The sequence below is a fragment of the Fistularia commersonii genome, chromosome 30 (assembly GCF_037954325.1).
Source record: "Fistularia commersonii isolate RoL2024-O1a breed Wild chromosome 30, RoL_Fcom_v1.0, whole genome shotgun sequence".
Lineage (NCBI taxonomy): Eukaryota > Metazoa > Chordata > Actinopteri > Syngnathiformes > Fistulariidae > Fistularia > Fistularia commersonii.
Window position 1 is genome coordinate 6,331,596 of NC_141313.1, and position 24,494 is coordinate 6,356,089.

The window sequence follows — 24,494 nt, forward strand, 5'->3', positions numbered from 1 at the left end:
ATGTAATATGTTAGAAAATAAAAATGATATAGTATAACTGGGGAGGTGTCATTTTATTGAAGCCACAATGCCCGGAAAAATATTAAAACAATGGGGTTTTTTTAATTCTTAATTTTACGAATATCTATTAGAATACATTCATTTTCAACTCCTGTCTATATATGTTTTAACAGTGCTATTACAGTAGCTTATGCAGGTTTCCGAAAAGCGGGAGCCGACCAATCACGTGAGAGTGGCTGTGTGCGTCGAGCATGCGCGGTGCGCTCTTCTCTTTGGCAGCCACAACAACACACCGAGCTCCAGTCAGTCTCGCCCCTCCGCTGTCAGCAGCATCACCATCGTCGGCACCGGGTCCCGCTGGCGGAAAGGATGGTTCAACGGAGAAACGGCCGGGGAGGCGAATGACAACGATACGATAATGACCCTCGATTCACGCAAGTGTCCGAATGTACGCACGGCGATCAAGTGAAACGGCAGTGTAAGTAAAACGTCAGAGGTTCGGTGTCCTGCCTTACGGAAGGCAGTTGAGGCTAGCGCGCTAACGCGAACCAAAATAGAGAAGACAGCTTGTTAGCCTTGGTAGCGGCAGGAAGGCAGAGGGGGTTTTCTTGAGGTGTTGTAGGTTTCGCCGCGGGGAAGTGTCGACTCCCAGAGGAAGGCGTTTTTATCGGAGTCGTTTCGGACAAACGGCACTAGTAGGGTCCCCGGTTAGGCTAGGAATCCCCACAGATTGTTGATGTGTTGAACAAAGGAGCTTTAACCGCGGGGCCGCATGGACGGACAGAAACACGCAAAGAGGGGCCAACTGTTGTTTATTTTGCGCTCCATTTCACACTGACACCGGGTCCTACCTGGATATTCAACAGATACATGATGAACCATGCCAGTATCTGCTTAATTTCCAATCTTACTGGAGTGGGAATGAACCTCGTTGTGCTGGTCCTGTTCGCCCATAACATCCATGACTTTAATTTTTATTTACAGGTGTATTGAAAACAACTGTCCTAGCAAAAGAATGGTGAAGTTGACTTTTGTCAGACTTTTGTCAACTGAGAGTTTTTTTAAACACCTGATGACCTGACAATACTTTGCTTTGGCTTTATATGGATATAATATCTATCTATATATATATATATATATATATATATATATATATATATATATATATAAATGTGACACCACACATTTAAAGAGGACACTTTAAGTGCAGAACATCAGTGCAGTTTTTTTTATTACAGATTATCACAAATGAGGTGTTTCAGCTGTACTATGTGAAACATACTCATACTGGGCCTCCAACTAATGATTATTAATTACAATGATTTGACAAGTTTGGTCGATGAAGTAATGAATCGTATGAGTGTAAAACGACTGGGGGTGTTTAAAATCCATTTATCAAAACACACCAAAGTCCTGTCTTTGTGTTCATCTGTCTCGACATGTTAACCAGTCCTGGACTTGGGGATTCTTGTTTAGCATCCATAATCTTTTGGTGACCAATTTGTTTGTAAAATTCAAAAGTTGAATGTGAGAATAGTGAGAATATGATAATTGTTATACTGAAGAAATTGGAACCAGAAAACTTGAGGTGTGTTTGCCTGGGAAAATCAAGAGCAACGGCAAACAATTTTTGTATTATTTTTTTCAAGATGCTCAATGAGCCAATATAAGCTCAGGTCATATTGTGGAAAATATATCCATAATTTGGACAAGGAGTCACACAAAATATCAGGAACAGTGGTGTAGTGTGAAATAAATAATCTGACTTTAGATTTCCTCTGTATAGAGGAGGATAAGTTATATGGTACATAGGTTTTATATCTGTTGATATCCATATAGTTGTATTGCTTTCACTTTCAAGTTCTACATCTGTTTACTTTAATCACATAACTGTGTGTGTCTGATGTTGGTGTTAGTTCCACTACAGCATTTACAGCTTTCTGAAACCATGGATCACATATTTATATTAAGATATGAGCATATTGTTTTGTATAACCGTTCATGTGGACTACATGTGGGAAAAAAGAAAGATTTTTTATTTAAAAAACAAAAGGTGCCAAAATTTAGAGGGAAAAAAGAACAGTGCTGATGTTGAAGTCGAAATTCAGATTTTGTTCGAATTTTCATGTGTGCCAGACATGTCCCAGAATTTTTAAATTGACCTGACTTAGGAGTCACTACATCTCCATGGTCATGCAGTCATAAGTGTAATAACATATGTGGTCAGGCCTGTTCTGCGCAAACTTGTAAAAAAGTAACTAAATATTAGCGTGTTTGGTGTCAATCAAGGTCACTAGATTAAGCAACACACTAGTTCCTCATTGTCCACTTGATCATCAAATGGCATATCAGCTCAAAGAGCATAAATTATAGTAGGCAATTGCAACATCATTGCCAAATGCAAACTGCAAGACTCACTATCTCTGGAATTCCAAAGTTCTTTCATGTCCAAACTTCCTGTCCTTATTTAGTATGAGAGACAGAGAGACTGGCCGAGATACACAGAGGAGTGAAGTGAACTGGAAGTAACTGAAAGTGTGCACAAAACAGAGCTAAGCAGACAACTGACCTATTAACTATTAGCCCCCCTCAAAAAGAAATTAACAAGAAGTCTGGTTTACCAGCGAGCTTGAAAAATTCTTATTAATATCTCTGAGTGGTAGCAGCTTTTGTGTGGCCCATATGTCTCCATTCTGTCAGTGTGTGTTTTTCCTGTCTGTCACTGCATCGAAATACGGGGGCAGGACAGGGGAGGCAGCCAGCCACGTTATTCAAATGTTCCAGACCTTGGCCAGCCAGCGGCCAACTGTAGCCCGGCTAAAAGAGGCTCTTTGTGAGGGCTAGACAGATGGCCATAGAATGAAGACTGTAATGATACCCCTCAACTGCCCAGTACACACATACACATGTACTCACGCACACACAGGCTCCACTCATTTCAGGATGTAACCATGTGTGTGTTGAAGACAGGACAACTTGTGTGTTTGTCAGAGAGACGGAGGGGTTGGGAAGAAGATAAGAGAGGAAATGAATCAGAACACATTGATAAAGTCTGATATTGTGCTCAATATGACAAGAAATGGGTTTCATTTGTTCCCCATTTCTGATCCCCTTTTATTTCTTCTAAGTGGTTATGTTTTCCTTCTTGTTTTTTTGCCCTTTTACCTGCCGTACTGCTTGACAAAACCTCAAAGACTACTTTTTCACAAAACCTGGTGTAACATGGACAACAAGAAAACAGATCATAATTTTACTTTGAATGTCAAGAGTGAGCATTTTTATATTCACATTACTCAGAAGACATTTTTTTTGGTTTTATGGAAATATTTAGGTTCATACAGTGCTAACATCTATTAGTATTTTGTCATAACTAAGTGAAACCAAATCTTTTTATGTGATCATCAAATTATATACTTTGCTAAGTGTTTTAAAAGTTATTTTTGGTCATGCAGGATAAATGTATTCATGAATATACCCCCTTCTGCCAAGCGCTCCGAAGGGTGAATTGACTTCTCCTTCCATTGCTGCATTTCCAACAGTGTCATCACAGTTTGCAATGTTATAAGGAAACTGTACTTGCCCTCCATAAAAAAAAAACTTTCCCCCATATCCTGTGTTATGTCACAATCACCTCCTTTCTACATAAGGAGTGTCCATCCCTTCTGTGACATCACAGGTTTCCCTTTATAAGACTGGCAGGGCTTCTCCATATGTGACATCACAAATTTGCAAATAATCCCTATTTGTTTCTGAGGGGTTTTAGCTTCATGCTAAACTTGCTTTGCGTGTGTGGCATCACAGTCCCACTTTTTATCTCATCTGGACAAGCACATACACACACAGTTCTTGATTTTCTTTGTCATTACCATCACAGCTGAAGAAGCTATTCTACAGTGACATCATAGCTCCTGTACTGTATGGCTGGCCGCCCGGACAGATAGACAGACTTTTCTAGATTTATTGCAAGACAGAGGAGGGAACTATTGGCTCAGGGGAACTCTTGGCTCTCGGTGTCCTTGTTGTTACATAAGTGATAGAAATTTGCTTGTCATTGTCTCAAAAGAAGATGCTTTACTGAGCAGCAAACATGTTTTGACTTGGTTGAAGAGATCCTTCATGGTTGAAGTTTTGAGAATTTCTATTGTTTTTTCCTAAACTTTGAAAATTCTTCAAGACAGGAGTTTTTCACATGTGTATTTAGTAAAGTCTGAGATGATGTAGATCATGATCCAGTTGCCATTTTAAAATGTGAAGAATCAACCAATTAAACAAGCTTATTCCCAGCCCCGTCTGGGAGAAGTTCCTCTGTCCCATAAATACATTATGTGCTATATATTTATATATTTATAAGTGTGTGTATGTGTACATATACTTTTATTTTTTTAGAAATCCAAAGTTAAGAGCATGTGTAGCAAAGTAAAGGGGGTTTGGGTTCAGCCTATTAGTGCTGCATGGTTAAACACACTCTCGCTTTCATATCTTCGGTAGCAGAATGTAAACAGCCCTATTTATGCTAATACTTCTCAAATGCAACCACACTCGACTTACACTGGGCGGCTGTGGTAATATCGAGCATGCCTTTCATCAACTGACTGAAAATCAATAAGTTGGATATCATTAACCTTCTCGCCTCGCTTGCCCTCACTGTAATTATCTCTGTCTTTCATGTTTTCCCCATCCCGCTGTTCTCTCCTCTTTCTGGCAAGATAACATCCTAGCTGCAGAAAATCAGCAGATCGATGGATGAACTGATTGATTGAGCTGCTCTGTCTCTTCCTTTTCATCACTCTCCCTATTCTTGACTTCCAGGCCTCTGTCCTGTTCTGATTCTCCTTTTCTGCATTACTCCTCTCATCATCCTCTCTAATCAATCTCTCTCCCTCTGGCTCCAAATCCCAGGGTAAAGAAACACACAACAATGTTGATCTGAGGTGTAAGTTGTGGTGAAAGGAGGTGGAGGGCGGCGAAGGAAGGACTTTGCCACTGATCCCGTCGGAAGCTTGAAGCCATGGGCAACACAGCGACCAAATTCCGGAAGGCCCTGGTGGGTGGAGATGAGGCCCTTGCCTGGCAGCTCTATGAGGGGAACCCTCAGTTCAGGGAAGGTTTGGATCCAAATGCATCATACGGAGAGCAGTACCAGCACAATACACCGTTGCATTACGTTTGCCGCCACGCCATGACCCGTCTACTCAGGTAAGACATATTTTCTCATTTAATTCCATTTCTCATTTAATTCCATATCAGCTAAGAGGTAGACGTCCTTTTGAAACTGTTGCTTGTAATGTTGAACTGTTTTCCAATGGAAATGCAGAGGCAGTTATGCACGAATTATAGTAAATTGAATAACAATTAGCAACATGTCAGCCTGAATACATATCTAAGAGCTACCCTTTTGTGTGGAGCTGCTAGATGTGCTGAACTCCACAGAAACTCGTCAAACACATAGTCAAGACACAGTAAACACGTCTCAAAAACTGTGTTGACACATGCAAGGCATGGGAAAGAGCCATTAGCACAGAGCAATGGAACACAGACTCTCAAAACAAATGTCAACGTTGAGGGATATTTACTTAGCAAAACTGCAAACTGAAGACACAAGCAGCTCCTTTGACAAAAATGAGTAGCAATGAGTCTCGTGAAAAAGCATTAAAGGGGGCAATTAAAGTCTATTTTAATTGGAGGGATTAAGGGCTGATTGGAGCAAATATTTTTTTTTGTTTAATGGCAGCTACTTTTATATCGGCTCTTCATACAGTTAGAGGAGGGAACTCCTCAACACACCACAGTTGAAGCAAACAGCTGATGGTGCTCAACAACATGCATGGTTAAACAGTTATTTATGTTTTTCAAACATCCTTAAAGTGGATTTTTCTGGCATTTAAAAGAAAAGAATGAATTATGGCTCAAGACTTCCTTACATACAAGTCTAAAAAAAACAAATTTGCTTATATAAAGCAACGCACTGTGAAGCCAATCCAGTTGGATATTGTCAGAAAAGCGCATGGGTGTGGCTACTGTGGTAGGCAATGTACAAGACAGAATGACATCAAAATATTGTAATATACACACATCAGTTTCTGTGTAACCTGACACCTGTAATGGAGACCCCCCAAACAGGTTCATAATGTTATCTTGAGAAAATTATAAATGTATCTTCAAGTAGGATGAGCATTTCACAGAATCCAGGAATCTAGTATGTTTAAAATAATTCAGGCCTTTCATGGTACTGTGTGATACACCCAAATAAGTCCAGTACAGAAATATAAAGGTAGTATAGCTCATTTGAGCTCAGTTTCTCTATTCCCACCATTAGTGGCAAGACAAAATTCCTTTTCACTATAGATGAAGAGATAACTGACATTCCTGTCAGGAATTTCATTTGTAATTTTTTAATTATTTTTATATTAAAATCAGATTATTCACGGTAAAATGATATGATCTTCCTTTCCGTATGAAGAGTCGATGGTTGTTATGAGGAAGTGTTGTGTGGAGGAATAAGTGTGATGATGCCCTTCAAGCTGAAAGCTGCAGATTGTTGCTTGCCCTCCCACTGTGACTGAAGTCTTTGGTTGCGTGTTTGGTGATAAATTATTCTGCATTTTACCGTTTTTGTAGAAAATAATTTTTTTTTGATGGTCTCAAACAGCTGACTGAAATGATTGCTTTCTCTTGCTTGCTGCGGTTCCCCAGCCTACCCAGATAGCAAAATGGAACTTTTGCAGTCTTGCCTTATGACTGTTGACAACTTTGATTATTGTTTTTTAAAGTGTCTCTTATTTTGTGCTATCCCCCTGTATAGACATACTTGTCCTCTCAAGTGCAGCAAACTCTTAGGTAATGGCTTTAGAGCGATGGCAGCTACAGTCAATCAGTCCAGCTCAACCTGAAAGAAACGATTGGAAATAACGCAGAGAGGAAGACAACAGTGTGTCTTTTTACCCCCTACAGAAATAATCAGGCTGTTGGCTGTAACCAAGACAGCTGATTCAGTGACTCAATAGCTGCTCACACCCCTCCTCCCCCTGCACTCTTCCTCACTCTTGCCCTTTCTTTCCATGATTACAGGGGGTTGGGTGGGGGGAGAGGGGGGTCAGAGGAAGCTGTTTGAAAAGGCCAGCCAATTATCTATGCATCTGCATGTGTGCGCAAGTGTCTGTGTGTTTTTAGGGGGAAATGTGACTCCACAAATGCTTAACGTTTCCCAGTCTGTTAATATTACACAGTGAATCAGTGCTATTTGTGTCCCTTCCTACTGACCTATAATGGGCCAGAGAGGCGTGCTGAATGTAGCGCTCTGCTCCTGATAAGTATCAGAGGAAATGCAGCTTTGTTCCAGCAACTCAATCCCACAGAGGCAAGCAGATAGACGACTAACAATCCTCAGCCAAAATAAAGACTATTGGAGGACAGGCGTGGGCTGATTGAAGCACTGTCTGTTTTTAAGATTATTTTTAACCTGCGCTGTGTCCCCTTCTGCTTCTCCCCTTTAGGGGGGTTCAAGAAGCTTCTGCTACTATGACGTGTAAAATAATCAGTCGGACATAATTACTGGAACAATGGGTGTTGGTCAGAAAGGGTAAACAGTCCATCTGATTAACTGATAACTGATATCCCCTTTTTCTGATTTTTTTTTCAGTAAAGTGATTAATGTTTTATGTTTTGCACCTCCAATCCTGTTTTTATCCTGAGTGACTGGTTTTCCTTTTTAGTCACACAGGGGTCAGAAGCATCTTGAAAAACCTGAAAATTGTTTTCCAGTCATGGAACCACATGAAAAATGACAGAAGAACCGAATGCCCATGGGGATCGCCTTTAAAATTGTTTAAACCAATGTATTGTGTAAAATGAGACTTTTTCTTAAAGGTAGTTAATGGTAAGAGCACAATAAAATTACTGTAAAAATGGCAAAGGACAAGAACATCTCAATGTACTAGCAGCTGGGAGTGTTGCTGAAAAAGGTCTTGAGAAATTATTTCAAGCAAACAGTAGAAACCCCAACATCGCAATTCAGAATGTTCGCCCACATCAATTTATTGTACAGTTGAAAGTGTGTTTCTTGAAGGCGGATATTAAGGCAGTTTATCTTGAACCTTGGCCTTTGTGTGTTTGTACAAGTGGGGGTATTGGACTGTAGTTAAGAAGGGAATAATAAGTGATTATTGCTGTGTGGGTGCTGCTTTGTCATTTTTTTTGGGGGGGGGAGTGGCTGACAGGATAAGAAGGTGAAAAATGGAAGAATTAGCTGTTGGGTTATACAATAAGAAAATATTCAATCTCTCATTCAATTGTGGCCTCTGTTCTGTTCAAATTGCCAATTGCAAATAAGTTTTAGAACATTTGTCTATGAAAAAAAGCCTAATTTGTAATAGTGGTCACAAAAAAAGGCCTCGATTACCGGTAGTATTTTTTTCATATTTAAGAAAGGAATTAGACAGAATACAAAAAGGCACATGGGCATTATAAATTGTGTAGTTCAGGATCACAGAAAGGAGAAGGGAAGAGGAGGTTCAGAATAGGTGGAGCTAAGATAACAAAGCGGAAGGAAAGCTAATCAGTAAATGGAGAAAAAGCAGAGAAAACTGTTTACCAAACATTACTACAGCCACAGCCTGGTTTCCCCGCAGCTGGCTCATCCATCACCCTATGTAGGCGTGTGTGTGTGTGTGTGTGTGTGTGTGTGTGTGTGTGTGTGTGTGTGTGTGTGTGTGTGTGTGTGTGTGTGTGTGTGTGTGTGTGTGTGTGTGTGTGTGTGTGTGTGCGTGTGTGTGTGCGTGCGTGCGTGCGTGCGTGCGTGCGTGCGTGCGTGCGTGCGTGCGTGCTGTGCAGGCACCAGCCAGCCCGCATGTCCATTATCGAAGAGATGTTGGACAGAAATAGTCAATTGTCAATATTTTGCCATCTATCCTCTCTATCTTTCTTATTCTTCTGAATAAGCCTCCCTTTCTCGACCATCCCTTGTTCCTGTTGTTGTCATGGAACTTACTTCCTTTTCATTTAATTCCTCAACCCCCCCCCCATTATATTCACTCCTTCCTCCACTGCCTGTGGTTTTTAGGTCCTTCTTGTGTAATAAAGAGGGGAACCCTAACAAACGTAATGTGCACAACGAGACGTGCCTCCATGTGCTGTGCCAAGGCCCGCAGATCCTTTTACTGCCGGAGGGGGCGCTGTCACCACGACTGGCACGACCCCAGAGGGATGAGCAGCGGCGTGCTGACTGCCTGCAGGTAACAAGTGGGGGGAGGGCAGTTTAGTGTGCATGATGTTTGTGCTGTTGGAAGGGAGTTTTTATATCATGTGACTGTGTGTATGTGTGTTTGTGTGTGTGCGCGTGTGCGTGCGTGTATGTGTGTCGTTTTTTTTGTTGTTTTTTCCCCCCCACGGCCAGATGATTCTGAGCTGGACAGGGGCCAGGCTTGAGGGAAGCCAGTATGAGAAGGCTAATGTCAATGCTACTGACAACCACCACAGCACCTGTCTCCATTATGCTGCTGCTGCAGGCATGAAGAGCTGTGTGGAGGTGGGACACATTTTCAAACTTATTATATTGACAACAGATTTTTACAAACAGTGAAGACAAGAAAGACTTTTTTCTTTGTTTTCGAAAATTCCACAACATTTGACTTTAGAGGAGCAGCCAGTTCTAGAACTGATCGAACAAAAAAACTCACAAAGATTTTAGAACCCGTCTCTCTTTGTCATTATGGAAAGATTATCATCTTTAAATTCTTCAGTTCTTTACTGCATTCAACTCATACATTTTCAAACTTTAATTCATGGGTAAAAACTTTGTCCATTTAACTGAACTTACTCATCTTGTTTTCCCTGTTACTGTTTGCTTTTCTCCGTTCTGTTTCTCAAATTTACCTTGCTGCGCCATTTTCCTGTTCCTTTTTCCCTTTTGTCTTCAATTCCTTTTGTACTTCTCTCCCTATCTCCCTGTCTCTAGCTGCTAATCCAGAGCGAGGCAGATCTTTTTGTCGAGGACGAGGACAAGCTGACGCCATGTGACCATGCAGAGCGGCATCACCACACTGAGCTGGCCCTTAGCCTGGAGTCACAGATGGTTTTCTCCTCCTCGGCACAGCAGTCAAACACAGACGCGCATGGTGAAGCCAACTTGCTGCAATACAAGGAGGTGAGGTCCATAGACTTCTTGGGGCTCCCGCATGTAGGATTTCATAATGAATATTACAGGTATCGTGTTGTGAAGGGCTCTCACGTCTGAATTATTTTTAGGCCCTTGATCATTATTAAGGTCATTTCTTGATGTTTTGTATGTAAAGGGCTTCAAGATCTAACTGCTAATCTATTCATGGGTTTTTTTATAAAAAAAAAATGACAAAATAAACACCAATTCCAGACAGTGCAAAGTATCTGGATATGGATAGTAATCTTTTTATAATTATTGATTGATTTAATCTACAAAGCAATGTCACAGTCAGACAAAAGTCAGTATGTTTTAACTTCGTGGCCAAAACCTATCAAATGCAATTCCAATCATTTCTTTGCCGTTCAGTTACTCATTAAGTCATTGACATCAATTTTTATGGTGTTTCTTCTGACTTGGAATTACATTGTTAATCAAATTGGCTTACAATTGTAAGAATGCAACTTTCTTTTTTACTTACCCTCTTTCCGAGTGCCACTGGAAGTGCACACATGTACATCTTTTCTTGGCATTTCACATCGCTCTAAAGTAACAGAGGAACCGGCACATTCCATCTGATTTTCCCATATGATCTTCCATTGTTTGGCTGAATGCAAGGCTAACTATGTATGTTCTCCTGCCCCTCAAACTCATTGTGATCAAGTCTCTTCTTTCTATATTGACTTATTAAAATATGACTTCCACCTGTATGCATTCCCTTTTGACCCCAATTTGTTTCAGCCTTATGAGGGGCTGAAGCTTCAGGACCTACGCAGGCTGAAGGACATGCTGATTGTGGAGACAGCAGACATGCTGCAAGCCCCCCTCTTCACTGCAGAAGCGCTGCTCCGGGCACATGGTGTGTGTTTGTCAAGCAGATCCTTGTCTTTCCCAGAACTCTGCTTGTGTTTACAATTTTCAGGGAACAATACGCCTGTCTCTAAACTTGTGTGTGTAATGTCCTTCGTCTCAGACTGGGACAGAGAGAAACTCCTGGAGGCCTGGATGTCAGACGCTGAAGCCTGCTGCCAGCGGTCGGGCGTTACCATGCCCACCCCACCACCCAGTGGCTATAACGCATGGGACACCCTCCCCTCACCCCGAACACCCAGGACTCCTCGCTCACCCCTCACACTGACTTTCACCTCCCCCACAGACAGCTGCTTCACTCCTGGGGAGGAGGCCTTAGCAACGGTAAGACAATCAGTGATTAAAAAAAACTATTGGTTAACAGTTGCCATTCACATGGTTATACCAGAATTTCTTTTTTGTTATGTGAGAGGAGTTAAATAATTTTTGTCTATACTTTGTGGCCATGGAAACAGTGCTAAAGACAATAAGAAATACAGCTCTTCAGATAGAATGTTGAAGTTACAGTACAGTTTCAAAATTGATTTTTATTTTGTGCTTTCTAAATTTACATCTTTCCATATATCAACATTTTAAAATTAATGAATGGAAGCTGGGACTATTTGTCAACCCCAAGGAAGTATTTGTAAAATGCAAAAAAAAAAAAAAAGCACATTATCATGAGTTAGCATGAAAAGGAGCAATTGATAACATTGATGGTAAATATGTATTCAAAAGCAAAAAGCAAATAATCTAACTATTGATTCTTTGAACAGGAACCCATAATCAACTTATACATATACTTTTGCTCCACATATTCACCATGACTATGGGTCTGCAGTTGCTCCCAATGCAGGTTTAATCAGGTCCTGTTGTTATCACGTCTTTGCCTCAAAATCCTCTCTTAAATTAAAAAACTCCTTCTCTCATGTTCAGACCTCAAACTGTTAACGCCCTGAACATTTAGAGAAGAATGCTCTGCAAATTTCCAAGTCAATATTGAACCTCACAGGATGAAAAAACAGGGATTGGGATTTCAGGAGTTATGTTTTCAACATCATACTCGTGCATATATAAATGAAAACTATATTATCAGTTTGCTAGGTATGAGGTTAGAATTTTTTCGGGCAACTTATTAATAACATGGGATGCTTCCTCTGTCTTTCAACAGTGTGGAATCTGTCTGTGCACCATCTCAGTCTTTGAGGACCCGGTGGACATGTCTTGTGGCCATGAGTTCTGCAGAGCCTGCTGGGAGGGGTACATATCATTGTTTGAAGAACCGTTTTGCACATTTGAATGTGGTGACATGTGGCTTTTTACAGTTTTCTTGTGTTTATATATTTTGTATTTTTTTCCAGGTTCCTCAATGTAAAGATTCAGGACGGTGATGCTCACAATATCTTCTGCCCAGCATACGAGTGTTACCAACTGGTGCCTGTCCATGTGATCGAGAGCGTGGTTTCCAGAGAGATGGACCAACGGTACCTTCAATTTGATATCAAGGTAGAGAAAAAACTCAAATTCATATTAATATTCATTTAATTAATGTCTTTATACAGTTCACAGTACCCAAAAAGAAGGCATTTTGTTAGCAATAATGTGAAAATTAACAAATGAACCAGAAAATTGATTTGAAATAACCATGAAAATTTAAAAAGAAAGGCCCTCAAAAATGCGAGAGATTATTCATTTATTTACAATTGATTTTTTTTGTAGAAAATCCTTTCAAATAAGAGATGACTTTTGTAGTAGGTGAACCAACATTAGTATCAGCCAAAGCAGCCTGAATGTTACTAAAAATACTCTGGAAACATCCCTTAAAATTATCTCTTGAAAATAGTTGAAAGTCCTTTTCGATAAATATATATTTTGTCACAATCAAGCATTCACTTCTGCACTTTCTTTTAAGATTTATTTTTATCACCCATCATCTCCCCCCTGATCATTTCTTTCCTCCCTCTGTTCTAGGCCTTTGTGGAGAACAATCCAGCCATCCGCTGGTGTCCTGCAGCGCGATGTGAACGGGCGGTACGGCTTACCAGACCAGGGCCTGGAGATAGTGACCCTCACAGCTTCCCTCTGCTGCCTTCTCCAGCCGTTGACTGTGGCAAGGGTCACCTATTTTGCTGGTAAACTGTTCAATCTTAAAAGCCTGAATTAAAAAAGTTACAGTCTTTTAATGATACAGATTTCTTTGTTCCTCTCTCTGATACGAGGTTAAGAGCTACCAAGGAACATAAATGCCTGAGACAGCATCAGGAATTCCTGGAGACATTTTTGTGTACTTAAATTACTTCAGCAACCACTGATGTGGCCTGAATTACTTGCATGGTATGAACAGAAAAAGATGAGCAATAGCACATGTAAGGATTTTGCAATGAGGAAAATCATTTTCAGAGGACCGTTTGATGAAATTTCATGCAAATTATGTCTTTTTTTTTCATATTTTTTTGCCTGAATTTCATGTCCTGGCAGTCTTTATTTTGATTGTTTTTGCCAATTCGTGTTCATCTGTGCTTGGTTGTTGCTTGTGTTTCTTTACTCTGATTAGTTCAAGTCCAGCCTTTAGTAGGATATAATTAATACCTTGGGAGACCCTTAGGGATATTATGGTTCCATCATAGTAATAGTAGGTTACATTATTTCTGCAACTGTTAATACCCATGCGAAATCTGAATTTAACAGAGGAACTCACCTTGGAAGATTTGGTCTAGCAATGCAAGTCTACAAAGTCAGCCAATAAATATAATCTGTAAATAATTCTTGTGCTTTTTTTGTAGCCTGTGAAATATAAACAATGTGGAAACATTCTGACTCTTTGTCTCCAATCTTATTTTCTTCAGGGAATGCCTTGGCGAGGCCCATGAGCCATGTGACTGTCAGATGTGGAGGAACTGGCTCCAGAAAGTCACCGAGATGAAGCCTGAGGAGTGTAAGTCTTCCCTATGCTGTTTGTGTTTCCAGGATTCTCCACTGCTTTTCAGGGACTATTTTAGCTGACAGTGCGCAAAGGTGCCAACACAGCAGAACTGCTAAACTCAGCTGCTGACAGAACTCTCTTAATACGTGCTTAATAAGTAGTGGCAGGTGTTCAGGTCAATCATGAGTGTGGTGGATGATGGTGTGTTGACTGCCTGTCCAATGTTTGATGTCTTGTGCTTTACACAGTGGCAGGTGTGAGCGAAGCCTATGAGGACGCTGCAAACTGTCTGTGGCTGTTGACCAACTCCAAGCCATGTGCCAACTGCAAGTCACCAATCCAAAAGAATGAGGGCTGCAACCACATGCAGTGTGCCAAGGTGTGTTCATTCATCTTGCCGTCGGTGTATTTTCAGGTTTACAGATGTCCAAAAAAGAAATCAGATGGTCACCATGAATATTTATTCAAGTTTTTTTTTTTTTTTTACCCATTCAGTGTAAATATGATTTCTGCTGGATCTGCCTTGAGGAGTGGAGAAAACACAGCTCCTCCACAGGTGGCTACTATCGCTGCACTCGCTATGAGGTCATCCAGCAGCTTGAGGAGCAGTCAAAGGAGATGACTGTAGAGGTACATTAATTGCTGCATTTGTTTTACACATGCACAGGTTGATTTTAATGCAGGGTTTTACTTTTATTACAGGCAGAAAAGAAGCACAAAAGTTTTCAAGAGTTGGACCGTTTCATGCACTATTACACTCGCTTTAAGAACCATGAACACAGTTATAAGGTAACACACATACTCTTCAAATGATTTGTTCTCAACATTTAATTGTGATCAGATGTATGATGATTTATCCTGTTCTCTTTTGAAGTTGGAGCAAAAACTGCTAAAAACTGCTAAGGAGAAGATGGAGCAGCTGAGCAGAGCCTTCATTAGCCGTGAGTGTATTCACTGATATATATGTGTGTGTTGAGCAGAGCTACATGAGAGTATTTGCTCTTTAGTTTTTCAGCAGTGTTTATTGTAAAGGTCCAGAACAGTTTTTTTCTTGTATCATATTGCTTTTCAGCTCTATGTATCTGTTTGTGAACACCAGGTGAAGGCACTCCTCCAGACACACGGTTCATTGAGGATGGTGTGTCTGAGCTGCTGAAGACGCGACGCGTGCTGAAGTGCTCTTACCCATACGGCTTCTTTCTACAGCAAGGCAGCACTCAGAAAGAAATTTTTGAGCTGATGCAGGTAATCCAAAACCCGTTTAGTCTGTGGATTTATCGTTTACTGTAACAAGTCTGACAACTCTCAAGCTTAAACAGTGTTTCCTATTAGCAGCAGTACATTAACATAGTGGTTTAAGCATGCCCAAACATGATGGGAGTCAGAACTTACAAGTCATATGAGAATACATTGAACAAAATGAATTAAGAACTATGATGTGACCTGGCAATTTAACATGTAAAGTATATGGCATCACACAAGTCATTCATGCTTAATAAAAGTATCGACGCTCTTGAAATCACATGTTCTCTCACAAACATAGGTCACCTGTCAAAGAGCATGTTGTAGCTGATGGTTTGTTTTTTATTCTCTGCTGTTCCAATTCCTACACACACAGAGTCCTACACACACAGACATATTTGAAAATTTTGGGAAAGAAGTCAATTTACAGTCTCTTGTAGAACCCTTGACATTGAGAATGTGATCTCAATGTTCCACCAGACAGACCTGGAGATGGTGGTGGAGGATCTGGCCCAGAAAGTCAACAGGCCTTACCTGAGAACGCCGTGTCACAAGATCATCAGCGCAGCTCGCCTGGTGCAGCAGAAGAGGCAGGAGTTCCTGGCGTCAGTGGCTCGTGGAGTGGCTCCCAATGATTCTCCTGAACTTCCCCGCAGGAAGTATGGACAAACAAACACACACCACATCACCGAAAAATCTATACTTTACATAGTGTAGTCATGTGGTTACAAAAGGGAGGTCTCTGTGACGGTGGAGACAAGAAAAATAAAATGCATGCTGTCACTCGACACAAACCCAAATCATTAAAGCGATGTCACCTGGTTTGTTTCTTTTTTTCCTGACACTGTTGCATGTTATTGATTATTTATTTTTTTTATTTATTTGCCAATGCTGCCTAGTATCTCACCGGTTTGCACTTATGACCAAATTTCAATGTGCAGGCAAAATTCAAAACCTGCAGAAGGCATGGAATACCTGGATGTTATAGTGAATTGGAAGAAACCGATCTACCTCGCCAGATCTACTCTGCCCCACAATGCCCCAGCGATGGCTATCATACCAGTCATTACATGTGATCAATTTGGGAAACAATCAAAAAGATAACCACACACTATATCTGTGAGGATTCTGGAGAATAAAAAAGGAAAACCGAAATTCACTTTATTTTTGAGTTTCCATCGATTCACTAAAAGGAACACAATTTGAATAAATTCAAGAAAACAGGATTTTTTTTCCCGTTTGTTTCTTTTGCTTGTTGTCTTGCCAAAGCGTTATTCCAGAAACTAGAGGTCTTATTGTGAAATCCCTGAAGTTTACTCTGTTAATTTTTGTTTTTTTCTTATGAAATGTCCCATGATATTTGCTCCAGTGACATCACTGCTGGCATAAACGTATGCCCTGTGACTTAAAAGTGGCGCCGGGCAATATACGTCTTCTCAGACACAAGATCCCTCCTTATATTGTGATATTGAAATGTTTATGTATAATTTTGTGCTGACATCCAGATATCTGACACAAATAGTGTCATCACTAGGTGAGGGATTCTGTGTGGGAGGCATACTGGAGAAGAGGGGGCAAAAGAGAGGCTTGGTTTTTGGACACCATTGTGTGCTGTGAAAAGGGACGAGATGAAGGGCAGTATGCTGACAGGGTTGTGTATGGGGGCAGTCTCTCTATTCAAGTCATGAAAGGGTAAGTTGTGATGTCAGAATATACATTTCAATGTTTTAACAGGAAAGCCAGGAGAAGATGCAGTTCCAGCAATGGGTTGCAATGGCAGACCCTGCTCCTTTCACTTTGAAAAAGGAAGTCATAAAGTAAATCATAAATAAATGATGTCACATTGTATGGCAAGGGGACTGTGAGGGGAAGCTTTGATGTCTAATAATGGAAGGCATTCTGAGACATGAGGTCAAAGTTGAAACCATGATGTCTTATAAAGGAAGGTATAGTAAGACAAAGGGACTGTGAAATTGGAAGCTGATGTCACACAGTTGAGTCCAGGTTTGTTCAGGCAAGCTGCATTTTCATAGGTCTATTGTGTGGAGAACTATTCGCTGCAATTTGAAAGTGGGAGCTACACTGTAGCTCAGCTACACAGTTACACTGTAAGTTGCATGTGGAATTTTATTGTCACACAGGAACATCATAGGTCTTATGATTGTGAAAAAGGAGGCTGTGATGATGCACTGGGGAAGCCATGTATCGTAAGAAGCTGATAATGCATGGTAGTGTCCACAAGGGGACCACTTCTTTCAGTTCTTTTCTCACTATTTTGGCTAGGGATCAGAAATGATCAAGTCTAATCATTGCATCTCAATGACATGTCTGATTTCTTCTGGGTTCAAATTATTACCACATTCAAAAGCCTTTCAGATGTCATTACACTGGGAGCATGGCTGACACAGTATTTATCATAGCATAGCATAGCACGTCCCGTGATATAAACTCTGTCAGATTTGGAAATCCTCACATTATGATAATCATCAGTTTCATCCGTACGGCCATGGCCTGACTCTAAGCCATTCTCTTTATCTTTAAAGTGTTTTAATTGAAGCATTTATACAACAATACTAGATATGACATTGATAGAATGCCTGTCTATCACACGCTGCTATGAAACGCAGTATGGTCTCGACGTCATGTAGTACATAATGCAAACAGCATTCATGAGCAGTGTGAAACTGCATGTGAAATTACTGTTGTCTATATGTTTCAGCTACCCCGGAGGATCCTGGGACTGGGAGTATCTGGGCTTCGCCTCCCCCGAGGTGAAAAGAATTCTGCATGACTCTTTTGTCACAGTGTTTCTGCTGCCACTAAACCTGCACAAAAGCGCTGCTCAAATGTGGTTTTAAGGTATCATGAGAGCGCCAATCAGTAGCTGACAACTGTTAAGTGTGTTGACATGTAGTATTGTCTTCTAGATGCAAATAAATACTTTGATATTTCTCTGCAAAAATATCATGCCATTGTGGATCGTGCCAACCTACTTATTCATTCAAACCACTTGAGATTTTAAAGCTATTTAAGGAACATGTTCAAATGATATGGTTTACTTGAACTGACTTCACCTAAAAAAATTAAGGAATACACAAATATCTGTGGGTTTAATAGATTTCCTGGTTTCAAAACTGTTTTAACTGGAGCTTGGATTTGCATGGTTCAGCAGCAAAAAAATTTGATGGCCTGTATTTGTTGCTACTAGAATTTGTTAAATTGGGTTTTTGAGATACTGGTTGACATTGGCGGTCTGAAATGATGTTATCACTCTGAGACATAATAGTAAATTACAACAGGCCGCCAACGTGTTCTGTTCATGTGTTGAAGATGGGGAGTCGTCACTCGGTCATGGGAGCTGGAGATCAAAGAGAGAGACAAACACAGGTAACTTACAGAAATCAGATTTGGTCTTCTCGCATTTTCTCCAGCCATGGCTGAATTTGTTTTGTGCCCCAGTTTGACACACAGCTGTTGATGTCCAAGTAGACTTCCAAAACCCTTAATTTTTATTTTTTGCAGGATTATGCTGATATCCAGTACCGTCGCAGACACAGGCCACGGCGCAGAGGAGACATGCTCAGTCTGCACAGCCTGAGGAGCAGCAGCAACACACCGGAGACCAGCAGGAGGAGTGACAGCACAGGTCTGCTGGTGGTGGATGTAGTGTCAAAAAACTTAATATGTTTGATGTCTTGTTCAAAAAGAACCATGAATGTAAAACTGAGTACCTGATCTTAATAAATGAACAAGTTAAGAGGAAATGATAACTGCCATAAAAAGGGGAAAAAAGAGTTGGAATCATGTCCTCTTTTTTTGTGTTCCAGAGGGTCCAGAGAGGAGTGAGGGCCGCGGTAGAGGGCTGGGCTCCCTGGAAGAAGACGACCCCAACATCTTGCTGGCCATCCAGCTGTCACTCCAGGAGTCGCGCAGAGAGCGAGACCTAGAGGGAGGCGTGGAGAGAGGGCGGGAGGCCCGGGGGGAACTGGAGCGTGGATTGGAGAGACTGCAGGACAGAAGGACGAGTCCCACAAGAGACGCGGGGGACATTGCGTTGCACTCTTTAAACCCAGATGGGGCTCCAGGAGCCAGAGGCTCTTCCTTTTCTACTTCTCTCTTAGATCCTCCACTGCCACCTAACAGGACAGACTCCCAACCATCCATGTGTAATCCTCTCCCCCTCCCACCCCCACCACCCTCCCTCAGTGCTGAGCTACTGGAGCTGGGGGACAGCCTTTTGAAACTAGGGAACATAACCACTCCTTATGACTTGGACACACACACACAGGATCAGCTCTGCTCCCACAACGCATACACCCGTGGTGTGCTGACCGCTGCCTACAGCCTGGAACCCGCTTATAGCGACTGCAGCCATAGACCAGACCTGACCGCACTGAGTAGCCCGTATGTGCTTGAACACATCACCATCACAGATCCTCGCTACGACAGCAAAGAGCAGACTTACTGTCGCACAAGCACTTATTTGGCTGAGGCTGAACACACCGCCTCCTGCGCTCTTGAACGCAACCAGAACCCCACCCATCCTAATTCATATTCCCGGGAACATGCAGCCACATCTGAAAGCTGCACAAAAGCAGACAGCTCTTACAGGCCAGAGCTCAGTAGCTCTTATACCCCAGAACGCCCGGCAACACTTGAGTCAGACCCTCAGCCCCCTGCCCAGCTGTGCCTCCCATCTCCAGACCTTGACCCGGAGCTGCTGCTCTCACCAGTGATCCCCCCGGGGGGTCCTTTCACCCCAAGTGATCCTCAGAGTCTAGAGCCCTTGGACCCAACAACCAGTGCCCAGCTGCTGGACAACATCATGGCCTGGTTCAACCACAACATAAATCCCCAGAACAACCCTCACAGCCTGGCCATCATCCCCTCCCCGCCGACCACAGAAACCGACTCCTCCCCCGACACACAACCTGAGCCCGGGAGCCAGATCTCCAGGGACCCGACGTCCGCCCCACACTGGCAGCCCCTGGAGGGCGAGCCAGATGTGGACAGGTGGTCTGCATGTCCCTGTCCAGTGACAGAGGGTGCGGTGGGCCCGAACAGACCCGACACTCTTGAGCTGGACAACAGAACAGCTGTCGAGGATGGTGTGGATGTCCGGTGTGTGGCTGATCTGTCGCTGGACGAAGCGCACACACACCCGTGCTCCCACCCTCAACGCGGAAACAGTCCCTCAAACACTGCCCCAACCACAGACAGAGACTTAGGGCTCCAGTTAGAGGAAGACAGATCCCCCGAGGATTGGGAGGAGCAGGTTCACCTGGTGTGAAAGGAGAAAAAAAATGTAGAGAGAAAAGTTGAGCCAAGTACAGAAATAAAGATAAAACTTTAGAAAGAAAGTAAGATTATAGACAGGGAAATAACTGTTCTGGTGATGACAGGGCTGAAGCTGTAGGTCATGGAGAGGTTGATTGTTTACTGTATTATAGAATCTGGAGGACAGACCTAAAGCCCTGTTGACTGTCCCATAAAGATGTCATTAGCAGTTTTGATTTTTAAGTGCATTTGTCTGCTGTGAACACAGACAAACTCCTCTGAAACAAAGGCGTTCAAACAGTGCATCAATGGAAAGCTACTGATATCATGTCACAATGTGCTGCACATGTTTGTTTTTTTTCCTTATTTATTCCCAGCCACCCGTACTTGTCTGTTCAGTTTGTCCAGGGTGACGTTTTGGTGCTGACCGTGCTTTGAATCCAAGCAGCTCCACACTTTGTGAGCACATGAACCTGCTCAACAGCTCCGGGAGCCAAATATCCCAACTGTAACCCTGGAGCTTGTTTAGCGTACTGTACAATCAGAGGGCCTGATTCTGTTTTTGGACCTTCACGCACACTGTGCCTGCTTTAGAGAGCCAACACACTACTGATCTTTCTTTTTGGGAAGCTGGAGAGAAAGCCGATGTATCCGTCTGCTCAGTAAGCGTCACACTAGTGCTTGTTGGATTTTTATGGCCGTTGTAATGATTTAATGAATACTCCAGTGGTCACAGGGGAGGAATGTCTTGTCCCCCTGTACAGGAAGGTCAGAGGTCATCCTCGCCTTTATAAATGTTTGCTCAAAAGGTACTCGGGCCTATTTTTCCTGCTCACCACATCACCCTCCTGCCCCCTTCAAATACTGCTCTGCCTTTTTCAGAGATTAGCTTCCATTCCTAAGTGCCATCCTTATTACTGTGTTTCACAACTGCTTTGACCCAATTTTCACAACAGAAACTTATGTAAGAGCTTTAGTCTACATTTCTTTGACCCATTGTTTGGCCAGTTGTGAATTCAAGATAGGAAAAAAATGTGAAGGCTGGAGTATAGAACAAATACTCATTTCAGTTTGGAAGACAAAAATAACAGCTATTCTTTGAGATTATAATTGTATTTTAATGCGGAGGATAGGTTTTCTCGAAAAATTTTAGTTTAGGTTTTTAAAGATTTCCTACTTTTAATCTTATTTATATGCCAGGTTTTTTCTTGTAGATTTTCTACTTAAATTTCAAAAAGTTGAGAATTTCAATGAAAATCTGTGACTACAGAATAACAGACTATTATACTTGAAATCCCACATTTTGGGTCATAAATTCAGGTCCTAGTAATATTAAACATGAATGAGATCAGCTTTCAGAGCATCACAATGATGTTTGCATCTGACTTTGGGATCCTAAATTGCCTGAGGTCTCATCTTGTTTATATCCCCATCAGTATCAGTCCACCAGTCATTGTCATTGTACATGACCGCACTCATTTATTTAAGCCTGATTAATTGATCTGTATGCTTTGTTACCACCGAAATGTGAACTTAGAGGAGGCAAGTATATTCTGAGGGGTTTGATTTACAGTCCGGAGCAGCAGCTGTTGTGAAGACTGAGCCAAATCAATTTCAAAACACTGTAACTGGAAACTCTCTTGGGTTTTATAATTCCATCAGTTTTCTTCAATCAAACCTATTTCACTATAGCTTGATAGAAAAGGATGATATTGATATATAGGCTGTTTTTTTAAACCTGTAAGTTAAGTCATTCTTATTCTTTCTTACAAAGGTGACATTTCTCTTTTTGGAGACCAGAGTTGTCAGAAGTACGTGCCTTTTTGTTTCCATCACATTTGTTGGTATTAATTATAGTCAATACTTCATCAGCCTGATAATCAAAGTTAATGAAATAGAATTAATGGAGAACACGCTGCTTTGTCCCTGACTTTACACTGAGGTTCTTCATACTCATTAGAATTCCTAGTCCGTTCTTTGTTCCACAGATGTAATGTCCATGCTTTGGCCCTTTTTTACCAGATCTAAAAGCACCTTAAGATCAAGAAGAGCTATCATTAAAATCTGACTGATTATTGGAACATACAACAAGTAAAAATATTAGTTATTGATAATTCTGTCAATTTCAGCCATATTTTAATATCGTACCGCAGTTATTTTAAATGTAAGAGACAGCAGGATACAGAATAACCACCAGCTCCACCAAATGACATTTCTTTTCAAATAATCAATTTAAAAATCAGAGTGGTGCAAAAATTGATCCTTGGCCTTTAAGAAAATCAAAGCGAAAAGACAAAGTCATCCCGTTGCATGGATGTGAATATTTGGATGTTTGAAGAAGTTCGATTTTAATTTGCCACAACTAAATAACAGCACCGGCAACACCGACACCAACGTTGACCGTCAATTAGTATTTTGTATCTGATGGTTGCCGTTAGACAGCATAAACATCTAAACAAGATTGATTTCCAGTTGGGACTATTGAAACAACATCCTGATCAGATATTTTTGTTACATTTGAAATATTGATCTGTAATGTTTGGATTCTGGCCAACATTTGCTGATACCGAAAGGCCAATACCTGCACACATATCAGTCAGACTTGTATCAGACTTTCCATGGTTATTATCAGTCCCTGTTATTGTAGCACCCTTGAATTCTGAGTTTTCATCAAGCCTCCATCGTCAGATGAGTTTGCCCAACCACAATGTTTGCACAAACACAAAACACTAACGCTACTGTGTTGAGACAGAATCTACAGCTTTGGATCCTTGGATTTTCACATAGGCGTGGTTTCATACTGTTTCTTGAGGTTAATGGATTTTAAAAATACTATATTATGTCCAGACAACTTTGGATTTGTCTGTTTGACAATTTGGGCTCTGTTTAAATTGTTTATCCCTTTTCAAATGTAATGGTTATACAGAATGATATGCAATCAGACATGCATCACCTATATTTGATCATTTTATGGTTTTAGTAATACATGTTTCATATTAGTAGCAAGTGAAGCATGTTATACCAGTAGTTCGGTCCAGAGAGTTTATTGATGACGGACCCCTGAAGCGATGTTTTTCTGTCCATATTGAACATTAAACTGTGAAGCATGGTGATGACATTTCATACGGAGATGTGAGAAGTTGTAGCCTGCAAATTTTCAGACTGCGCTCTTTGACAAATGGCTTGGTGCAGAGGACTAAATATGTTTATCTAGGTTGCAGGGTGCAATGAGATTGGTGTTGGAAATGCTTAGTCTGGGGTCTTTGTTTTGCACAAACGTGCTACTAAAGTGATGCACTAATTCAGTGCTTACAGGCAAGGTAGAGCACTGGTTGGTGCTCTATTATTATTATTATTATTATTATTATTACTATTATTATTATTATTATTCTCTTGATTTATTTTCTTTTTTAATTTGAGTTATTGTGGCACAGAGGGCTCCTGTGCAATTTTATATTTTTCACACACACTGTTTCTATTCTAACAATCCCTCAACCACCACTTCAGAATCCAAGAAAAGAAATTGCACTCGCAGATTACACTTGATACATTCCCAATCGAGTCGTCCGTAAGACAGGTGTGATGTGTGGCTAAAACTGTAAATGAAAGTGTCAGTGCAAAGTTTACTCTCAATAAAACAAACTGAAAGTGTGTTGCGCTGAGATGTTTCCATGGCCAATTGCTGACCTAACTTGGACACAGTGATAGAGAAGAAACTTTTTCACTTGTAGCTGATAGGAAGTTTTTCAAGCTGTTTCTTCGACTTTTTTCCCATGTTTTGGATTCAGTTTAGTCATCAGAAGGGGTTTATTTGAACAGGTTGATCTACTGGCCCAACTATTCAACATCGGCGCTGTCTCTACTTATTTAGGGGCTTGTACCATCTCGTGGCCTTATCTAGAATGCACATCAAGACAGGGAAGTTACAGGAGCACCCTTGAATGATTTCAGTGAGGAAAAAAAAATATCATTTACCAGCAGTGACAATGAGGAATTTCAAAAATGGTCTCAAAAACTTTGATTTTAAAAAAATTATCCACATTCTTTGGA

At 41.2% G+C, this 24,494-nt stretch overlaps 1 protein-coding gene across 1 annotated transcript; it reads left to right on the plus strand.

Annotated features, from left to right (window-relative positions):
• Positions 1-296: 296 nt before the first annotated feature.
• LOC147216248 (ankyrin repeat and IBR domain-containing protein 1-like) lies at positions 297-24,093 on the plus strand. The gene is made up of 21 exons (XM_086177779.1): positions 297-478; positions 4,900-5,196; positions 9,059-9,230; positions 9,392-9,523; positions 9,953-10,141; positions 10,895-11,012; positions 11,127-11,347; positions 12,174-12,262; positions 12,364-12,508; positions 12,974-13,134; positions 13,849-13,937; positions 14,174-14,304; positions 14,421-14,555; positions 14,628-14,714; positions 14,800-14,866; positions 15,025-15,170; positions 15,648-15,826; positions 17,887-17,938; positions 18,498-18,554; positions 18,690-18,813; positions 18,995-24,093. The coding sequence occupies exons 2-21, from the start codon at positions 5,009-5,011 to the stop codon at positions 20,455-20,457; spliced, it is 3,945 nt and encodes a 1,314-aa protein (XP_086033905.1). The 5' UTR covers positions 297-478; positions 4,900-5,008; the 3' UTR covers positions 20,458-24,093.
• Positions 24,094-24,494: the final 401 nt, after the last annotated feature.

What these genes read in the sequence shown, in the direction of transcription:
- LOC147216248 (XM_086177779.1), top strand. Translation starts at nt 5,009, where the DNA reads ATGGGCAACACAGCGACCAAATTCCGGAAGGCCCTGGTGGGTGGAGAT. An exon ending in ACTTGCTGCAATACAAGGAG is followed by an intron (nt 10,142 to 10,894) that starts GTGAGGTCCATA and finishes AATTTGTTTCAG; the next exon opens with CCTTATGAGGGGCTGAAGCT. An exon ending in AAGGGTCACCTATTTTGCTG is followed by an intron (nt 13,135 to 13,848) that starts GTAAACTGTTCA and finishes TATTTTCTTCAG; the next exon opens with GGAATGCCTTGGCGAGGCCC.